The sequence below is a fragment of the Mya arenaria genome, chromosome 11, assembly GCF_026914265.1.
Source record: "Mya arenaria isolate MELC-2E11 chromosome 11, ASM2691426v1".
NCBI classification, from domain to species: domain Eukaryota; kingdom Metazoa; phylum Mollusca; class Bivalvia; order Myida; family Myidae; genus Mya; species Mya arenaria.
This window is the reverse complement of record NC_069132.1, coordinates 65,841,901-65,852,145: the sequence shown is the minus strand read 5'-3', so window position 1 is coordinate 65,852,145 and position 10,245 is coordinate 65,841,901. Positions and strand designations below refer to the sequence as shown.

Below are 10,245 nucleotides of genomic sequence, written 5' to 3'. Positions count from 1 at the left end.
ATTTGTTTGACTTCAAAGCCAGTATAATCGAATACGTTGTATCTGGCGAGTGTGTGCATATTGCCAATTTCATGTGCGATATAAGTTAAATGTTAATACCTTCAAAATGATCAACTAGCTAAAACATGTTTTCAAGTCATGGTCAACTCTGATTCCAACCCATGCTATTAAATTACATTTGTTCATAAACTGAAACAATAAGAACTGTTTTCTTTTATATTCTTTGTAGCGATACATCAACAGTTGCAAGTCACAAATAAGCTAATAAATGTAAAAGTAAGAACAATCGTTATTTAGAAAGTCATATACAGTAATAAACAAACGAATACATGTACAAATAAGGAAGCAATGTTCAATGCAAAGAATTACAACAATAATGTTCCTACCTTATACAAAGAAAACAATGTAAAATTTGACACTATGCATTTTTTGTGTATATATCGAAGTTATACTACCGAAAAATAATTCTTATAAGCCAAATGGTTGATATCAATCAGGTCTTCTGCTATTCTGAATTGCTATTTTCAGGGTTTGGGCATGTAATTTAATATGTTTCAGTTATTCACAATAACAAACGAATAATATTAACATGTTTATACACAAGTGTGCATCCAATCTTCAATTAAACTAATAAGATACACATTATTGAAACACTTACTTAAATGTACATTTATATTAAATTAAATACTTGTCACACATGGGTGCCTCCATTCTATTTTTAGCCACAGAAAACTGGGACTCGGTGTTTTCCACTTACATCATAATTATCATGTGACTTATTACATGTAAATACTAGCAATTATCTTTGGCTTTATCAAAAATATACATGTAGTAAATAGTGTTACTTAGACAATGTAGATTAAGAAAACTTTTGAATAACGACTTTTGATTGCCCATATTATTTGAATGTACAGGTAGCTTATATCATAACTCAAGGTAAATAATCAGAAAGCTTTTGAATTACGGTGTGACTTTTGATTGCAAAAATTTATAGAATATACAGATAGTTAATATCACATATATTAGTATAATTATATATAGTATATACATATAATAGTATACAGGTACCTTATAGTGTACCTCAAAGTACAGGTTGAGAAAGCTTTACAAATTATGACTTATCAATCCAAAGAGGCTCAGTTATTTTACTTAAGTATTATATACATACTCTTCATTGTTTTTTACACAAAGGCATGTCATAGCTTGTATAAAAAAAAGTTTACATACAAAATTCTCACTTATGTCATGGCGAATGACATTAGATGGGAAAGATAAAACTAGTGTTGATATTGAGGTCCCAGCTATTGTTCACAGAGGGACCAGAATTTGGGCCCAGCTATTGTTCACAGAGGGACGATAATTTTGGCCCAGTTATTGTTCACAAAGGGACAATAATTTGGGCCCATCTATTGTTCACAGTGAGAATTGTTCCTTCACAACTTCAAACTTGATGTTGTTTTTGATGAGTCGTTCAATCAGACTTGTTTCTCGGAAAAGCATGGCTGTTGTGTACACACCACCCCTGAAAGATATTTAAAATACATAACAAACTAATCTCTTGTAAGGTCTTAATGGCATCTATTAGCCTGTATATAAAAATAGTATGTATAGAAATTACAAGATTTTATTACTTTTTACTTTTTGCTTTGTCTTAGAAAATAAAATATTAAAAAATACAACAATATTTGGACTTCCCCCTTAATTGAAAACAAGATTGTAACGGTGTATTTAATAACTAAAATGCACAAATGTTAAGTGACTGGTGGGTCCTAAAATATTTACAGCGATCAACGATAGTCTCATAAGGTAGACAAATCGTGTCATATGCACCTTTCTTTCAAATGAATCTCTGTATCCTTTATAAGAACCATTGATTTCGATACTTTTTATCATTTCTAATATATTTAAACAGTTGCATAAATTGTGGTACTGCTCATTTGGTAGTTAGAACACAGCTTTAATCATACCTAAATTTGTCTTGGGAGATTTCTTTCAGCAGAGTACAGGCACACTGAACCATTACAATGGGCGTGGCAACATATCCCGCTTCCGGGCCCGACACCCGCACAATCATCTGGGTGTCAGGGGCTGTGTCATGCTCTGTGTCGGCATCAGGAAGCTTTTCCTTCCAACCCTTGCCGACCACTGTGATGCTAAATGTTCCTGTCTCCATCTGTTGGGGAATCACCAATCAGTTTTTTATTACAAGAGAACACCAGAGAGATAACAACTCTTGTCCAACAATCTTATTTTAATAGTAAAAAAAAATGTTATAAATTTCGACAACCAGATCAGCCAATATAACGGACATTGCTGCACATTCTAATGAAGTTACAGCCGTGGTCCTTCTGATATAAGGCAAACTCTATGAGCATTATATATTGATAAGCATGACAGACCAGAAAGCTACGATTAATGTGAGGTCATGTTCTACATTCAAAATTGACCCTCACAACAATACAACATTAATCAATCTTTGGAAACTGTTCAAGGATCGGTGTTAAATGTTGATAAATCATGGTGTAATATTTTTTTCACCAAATAAAATTGAAGATAAATGCCACAGACAGACTGTCCAAAGAAGGGAAACATCTCTGGTTACCCATGCTAACTAACTTACCTGATAGATTTACTACATGTACATTTCTCACCAACAGACATGAAACAGATCATCATCATCATCATCATCATCATCATCATCATCATCATTATCATAATCATCAATGAATAATGTCCTGTTATCCGACCAACATGAAAAATGTAAAAAATATGACCACAGGAGAAGCTTAAAAACAGGTTCATGTCGCCATTTTTATAAGATAGTTCATTTGAACTCTTTATTAATTGTGGCATAATAAACGTTATAGTTAGGCAGGCTCTGATTTCATTAGACGGAATCTAGGCCCAAACCTTCACTCTATAACTTGCATATTATACACGTGAGGCCTTGTAAATGGATGTATTTTATAATGAATTTGAACTCAACTATTAATTTTCTACCTTCGTAATGCACAAGATAAGGAAACATTTAATTTATTGGATATATAGTCATATTCACTATGACCCTTTGTTTCTATAACTATATCACTGAAATGATCATATCCCTCATTGGCTACCAATATCCCATTTTACCTGTTTCTTTGAAGGTCCTCCTTGTTTGAACACACCAAAGGTAAATATGTGTGGATACTGTGGAAAGAAAATGAAATAATTAATGACCAGCCTTAATCATAACATATTTTTACACGAGTACTATCTATACATACATAGGATAGGATATAAATACAGCTGACTAACCAAGTATTTTTCTTTCAGTAAAAACAGGGATCTGACTCAATAGTTATAAAAGCTGGAGATATGGGCTTTGCTATACAAGTGCATATGTCTCTGGCAACATGGGTATACAAATTTTAAAACCTAATTTAAAATCTTCGACAACAATTCCAACGATGATAAAACCAATATTACACTAGAACTGTAAGCCAAAGGCTAACGAATACCCCCCAACCCTTCCCTGTCTAGGTTGTTTGCCCTGGCACAAAGGAGTAGGCCACCAAAGCGAATATTGTAACAAATTTAAGGCCTGTATGCACCTAACTTCAGGACTTTTGATGGTCTTTTTAAGGACAAAATCAATTAAAGGTCTTTTTAAGGCCATGCAAACATTCTGATTAATACAGGTGCACCAAATCACATATTCAACAGTTCATATCATGGTCATTGACATCTGAAAGTTTGAAAAAGATTTATAGAAAAAATGAGAAAAAATGACCAAGGATTAGGCTAGACAAAGCTGTATAATTTTTGCCTATTTTAACTTATTCAGGGGCCATAATTGGAGACATGATCATGTGATTCCAACCACAATCACAGGGGCAAATGTTCTCACCATGGCTAAAAGTTTGAAAAAGATTCATTCAAAAATGACGAAGGAGTAGGACGAACAAAACTAATTTTACCCAATTTAACTCATTAAGGGGCCACAACTCCACTCAGGATCATGTGACTCCCACCAAATTCATGGAGGCAAAGGTTTACATCATGGCCATTAATATTTGAAAGTTTGAAAAAGATTTGCTCAATAGCTTCAAAGAAGAATCCTGGACAAAGCTAATTTTGCCCAATTTAACTCATTAAGGGGCCACAACTCCACTCAGGATCATGCGACTCTGACCAAATCCACGGAGGCACAGGTTTACATCATGGTCATTAATATTTGAAAGTTTGAAAAAGATTTGTTCAATAACGACAAAGATGAATCCCGGACAAAAAAAAACGGACGGACAGACGGACAGACGGACAGACAGACAGACGGACAGACGGACAACCCGATTCCAGTATACCCCCCCCCCCAAACTTTGTTTTGGGGGGTATAATAATAGTTTGATGACATGCATATAAATCTTAATGAAAAAATTGGTCAGATTGAACGTTGCAAATTCAGGTCATCTAAAGAACTTAGAATACAACCTCATTTGCCGACACATTGTCCACACAAAATCGGATTTTAAACACCTGTGATAGTTAAAGGTTGAGCCTGAAACTTAATGATTGCCTATCTGCAATTTCATTCGCTGTAAATTTAGGTTGTATTCTAAGACAACATCTTAACCCTTTCCTTTAAAACACATACAAGGTAAGAAATGAATTGCTTAATATCTACCTTAGACAGGGAATGTTGACAGTGCTGTATTTCAAAAAATGTGTCAAATAGAACTCCTCTAATCGTTCATGCTTAATTTGAGCTAATCCAACACAAAGTTGCAGCTTTACGCCATGCTGCACAGTGTACTTACAGCTTAAGACTACTTACTTTCAGAATGAGAGCTCGTCCAAAGCTGAACTTTGCCAAGATGCCAACGATGAGTCCAAACAGCAGGGTGACCGCCAGATAGAAGAAATTCGGAACACAGGCATAAGCTGCCACTTCAAACTGGAAAAAAACAAACAGTAACGAACAGTATACCTTAATGTATACATATAATCTGTTTTAAGTTGTCATAAAATACACATATTTATGTAACAAGTTCAAGAAATATTTATTAAGTGAGCCTTTAGCATGAAAACTAACAAAGGGCAATAACTCTAAAACTAAGAAAGCAAGAGTTACTGTTAATATGCACTGCACTTGCACTCCATGAAATCTATCTACATATCGCGGGCTTAGCGCAAAACGGTTGTAACTGACATTTTTAAAATTGTTCAGGAGAGCATAAAACCTGATTTATTTTCCTAGTTCTTATCATTTTCACTTTGTTTTTTTTTATTAAAGCTTTATATTTGTGTACTTTTCATGAATAAATCACAATAACATTTTTTTGCATTCAATTTCTAAAAGAGATATTTGTAAAACAGTCAGTTACAACCATTTTGCACAAAAAAATGAGGAATTTTCTAAATTTATTTTTGCGCAAAAGGGTTGTAACAGTCAGTTACAACTGTTTTGCCTGAAAAATTGAAGATATTTCTAAATACATTTTGCGCAAAAGGGTTGTAACTGAATCTTTGTTATTAAAATTTCTTTGACAGCTTTAAGATATTTGACTTTAAAGCACCATTACTTGCAATGTAAATTATACTTAAATACATCAACTGAGGATAATAGCTATGATATTTTCCACTTTTTTTTGAAAATTTAGTTGTGTATAGAACATCTTATATTCTATGAATATTTTTGTTAATATACTAAGCACAAACAGGGGTTTGGGTAAAATTTTAGTTTAATATCACATTTATAATACATAAAAAACAATTAAATTATTATATATATGAAAGACAATTGAATAATAAATTTATTTAAACAACAACAATATATACTGCAGTTATCTTCAACATCATATTTTAAGTTAATAATCAGCTTAATTCAAACTGTTAATGATGAATATCAGCATTTTGTAAGTACAATTGTGAAGAAAATAGCAATTTCATTCACTAATTAAGATATGCATGTATATTTCTTATTTCTAGTTTTTAAGTTAAAATGATATCCAGAAACATTTTTATAAGTCATCATAGCATACTCATGACATATCAGCTCTTATAATGACCATCAATCTGTACAAAATATACAAGAACTTGAAATTTAAAATAATCATTTAGTAAAATCATAGGTAATAAATGAAAGCTATTTTAAAATTGACAATGACCAAATCCGGTCCCAAACCTTATATCTGGATGAAATCATTTAAGGGCTAAGATATTTCCAAAGCTCATAAATATCAGACTTCCATCTTCCAGTACTGCTTTACTCAGCACAAATTCCATCTACTTGCCCCATGAATATCAGAACTTTCCATCTACTCTTAACAAATCCTTAACCCTAGCATAATTTCCATCTTCTTGGCTCATGAATATCAGAATACTTTCCATCCACACTAAACATCATTAACACTAGGATGATTTCTATCTATTTGGCTAATGAATATCAGAATACTTTCCATCTACACTAAACATCATTAACACCAGCATGATTTCTATCTATTTGGCTCATGATAATCAGAATGACTTCAATCTACTTTCAACAAATCTATTAACCCCAGCATGATTTCCATCTAAATGGCTAATGAATATCAGAATTACTTCCATCTTCTCGAAAGAAATTATTAACCCCAGCATGATTCCAACCATAGGCTTATGAATATCAGAATACTTGTCATCTACTCTTAAACCAGTCATCAACCCCAGCACAATATCCATGTTAGCTCATGAATATCATAATTACTTCCATCTGGTACTCTAAACAAATTAACCCCAGCACAATTTCATTCTAACTGGCTCATGAATATCAAAATGTCTTCTATCTTCTCGAAACAAATCTTTAACCCCAGCATAATTTCCATCTACTTGGCTCATGAATATCAGAAAGTCTTCAATCTTCTCAAATAATTAACCCAAACATGATTTCCATCTACTTGGCTTATGAATATCAGAATACTTTCCATCTACTCTTAAACAAATCATTAACCCCAGCATGTTTTCCATCTAATTGGCTCATGAATTTCAGAATAACTTCCATCCATTCAAAAAAATCATTAACCCCAGCATGAATTCCATTAACTTAGTTTATGAAAATTAGAATGATTTCCATCAGATCTGATTTCTATCTATTTTTTATCCAGTAGTTACTTGTAGTAGTGACCAGTAGTAACCATCATGACAACCATAACAATGATTATTTTATGACGCTATTTCGGTGTCGGACTACAACCCGACGACGGCACAGCGAAGATTGCTAGAGGGGGTCGTCCCTGTGATATTATAAGATGACAAGTACCCAAATCAGACTTCCGATGTTTATTGTCCAAGGTTAAATGACAACCTGGACTGGAAAGTCATGGGTTTAAATACTAAATTTGAGTTTAAGTTGCCAACAACTGGCACTGTCATCTTAAGTGTTTTACTCGGCTAAGGATTAAGAGTTTCCTTTAGATAATCTTTGTTTCTTTGATCTAATATATGCTTATCACAACTTGCATAGGTGTTGAAGCCTTATTCTTATGATTAGCAAAACCATAGAACAAAAAAGGTGCTAAAATGTAGTGACAACAGTCAAAAATAAGAATTAAGTGTTTGCTTAAGAAATTACTGAAGTTATGCAAGTTGCAAATATGATGACAAAAATACAAAATATAATATATAATGTTTATAATATCAAGTTATGATATTGTAAGTTATCTGAGTCAATTCTATATCAATAGACAATCATTTCTATACTAAATATGATAGGCCAATTTTAAGTTTAAATTTTTATTTTTTATTGTACTTAAAACATTATTATTTAATATTTTGCAACAAAATATAATGCAAAAAGAATGATCATAATAGTTACACCAAATACCTACTATTTTACAACTATTCATACTGCCTACCCAGTCAGTTAGAAACACCAGCATGGCTTAACTGACATCGCTTATGAATACCAAAATGACTTAAATTGAGTTACTTCTTCGCCAGTCATAAACACACCAGCATGACTTCAAACTGTATAGCTCATGAATATCAGAATTACTTTACATAGGTACTTCTCGAAATTTATAAACACCAGCATGAACTTGACTACGGAGTTCATGAATATTCAAATGATCAATAGATCTACTTCTTCCTAGTCAAAATCATTAGCATGACTTCAAACACCAGAGTTCTTGAATATCAAAATGACTTCACTAGATCTTCGCTAGTCATAAACACCACAATGGCTTGAAACTATATAGCTCATGAACTTCAGAATGGCTTGAAACTATATAGCTCATGAACATCAGAATGGCTTGAAACTATATAGCTCATGAACATCAGAATGGCTTGAAACTATATAGCTCATGAACATCAGAATGGCTTGAAACTATATAGCTCATGAACATCAGAATGGCTTGAAACTATATAGCTCATGAACATCAGAATGGCTTGAAACTATATAGCTCATGAACATCAGAATGGCTTGAAACTATATAGCTCATGAACATCAGAATGGCATGAAACTATATAGCTCATGAACATCAGAATTTCATCCATAAGATTTGATTCAATCTTCAGAACTCACGAATGTCGAAATGACTTCAATAGATCTACTTTTTTGCTATTGAAGATCATTCAATCAAGCGAAAGCTCATGAATATCACATGAACAAAAAGAAAGAAGGAACTTATTTTTGACTCAGAGAGTGTCAAGAAATGCAAAAAATCGGTTGCAAAATAGCTTCCATTGGATAAAGTTTTCCGCTGGAAATAAGCGTGTTATAGGATACGAAATATTCAGTTAAAGTATATAACATTCTTCTAGAATTGGTAGGGGAATTAATTTGTGTTTTCACCAATAATGATGTACCTTAATAATTAGATCAATTGCCTTTGGTTTTCATTAGTTTATAAAAGTTATGATTCTGTGTACAAAACATGTCAATATTGCCAAAATATAAAATTTTAACATGCAAATTTATTTTACCATAAAAAGCCCACGAAATATAAATAAATAATTAATATTTACAAATAAAAACTACTAAGAGAAACAATATTCTTGTAAAACACACACATTCTTTTCCTGTTTTAAAATCATATCCGAACTTTACACAGAAAACTAAATAAAATTTTAAAAAGGGATATTTAATTTTAAACTTAAATTTACTTTCCTAATCATATTTTTTTCTTAAGCAAGAGCCTAAAGATACTATCAAATTCTTCAATTCTTTTTCCTAAATATATGACTTTTTAATCTTATCGGACAATATATCATACACATTATTAATATAAATGAATAAATAGGACTAAAGGAATAAAACATGAGATATTGTTCGTAATTGTGATGTTTAAACATGCATTTTTTTCATTTTATTGGGAGTTTATTTTAAAAACAAATCATTTTTCATCAATATGACTGTCTCTCCTCAAAAACAATGTTAAATAATCATGATGTAATCAATGATGTCATCATGATATTGGAGTTACATCCCATCCCAATGGTTTATTGATTCAAAGTTTTCTGTGCAAAACAGTTGTAAGTGCAGTTACAACTGTTTTGCGCTAAAATAAATTGCCATTTTCAGATCGAGGGCTCAACGCAATACTGTCGTAACTCCATTTTTCAAAATTGTTCAGGAGAAGGAAAAAACTTTCTTAATTTATTTCTGTTGGATATATTTGAAGTATTTAAACATAACAATGCTGTACTGTATGTTAGTTTGAAACCAAAAAATATCTTATCTTCAAACATTGAACACAAAAGATGAATTTGATGAAAATTTGACTTACTACAGTTTTCCACCTCAAAAGTCAGATTTCATCAAAGTATATAATTATGCAACAGTGTCGTAACTCGACTTACAACAGTTTTCCACCTGATATTATTTCAATTTGAGAAAATATATTTATGCAACACTGTAGCACTTTTTGTCTTTGTCATTATTAATGAGAAATATGGTTTATAATTAAACAGATAATAGACAACTAAGGCTGATCCTTTACCACTAGGCCACGAAGACAGTTTAAGCTTTAACAAAGCATATAGATTCATGATTTAAACATAAATTCAAAACAGCTATAGTTAACATCATTTTCGCAAAGCTGTAAAGCACATTTTCAATACTAATATAATCATTCAATTTTGAAATAATGTACATTTATTTTATATTTGTTACTTTATAACAATCATTCCCTTATTTAACTGACAAAATTGGCAAATTTCTTGATAATTCCATCTGACTGCCCAATTAAATTTCATTAAAAAAAATGTCAGCAAAAATGTTTTTAAAACTAT

The 10,245-nt window shown here is 31.8% G+C and overlaps 1 protein-coding gene across 1 annotated transcript in view; it reads right to left on the bottom strand.

Annotated features, from left to right (window-relative positions):
- Positions 1-202: 202 nt before the first annotated feature.
- Positions 203-10,245, bottom strand: part of LOC128208703 (saccharopine dehydrogenase-like oxidoreductase) — a 29,826-nt gene continuing 19,783 nt past the window's right edge. Inside the window, exons 7-10 of the mRNA XM_052912250.1 lie at positions 4,814-4,933; positions 3,133-3,189; positions 1,968-2,173; positions 203-1,522 (exon numbers count right to left, since the gene is read on the bottom strand). Of these exons, the coding sequence (XP_052768210.1) occupies positions 1,414-1,522; positions 1,968-2,173; positions 3,133-3,189; positions 4,814-4,933 (492 nt within the window). The 3' untranslated portion in view covers positions 203-1,413. The remainder of the gene's footprint in view (positions 1,523-1,967; positions 2,174-3,132; positions 3,190-4,813; positions 4,934-10,245) is intronic.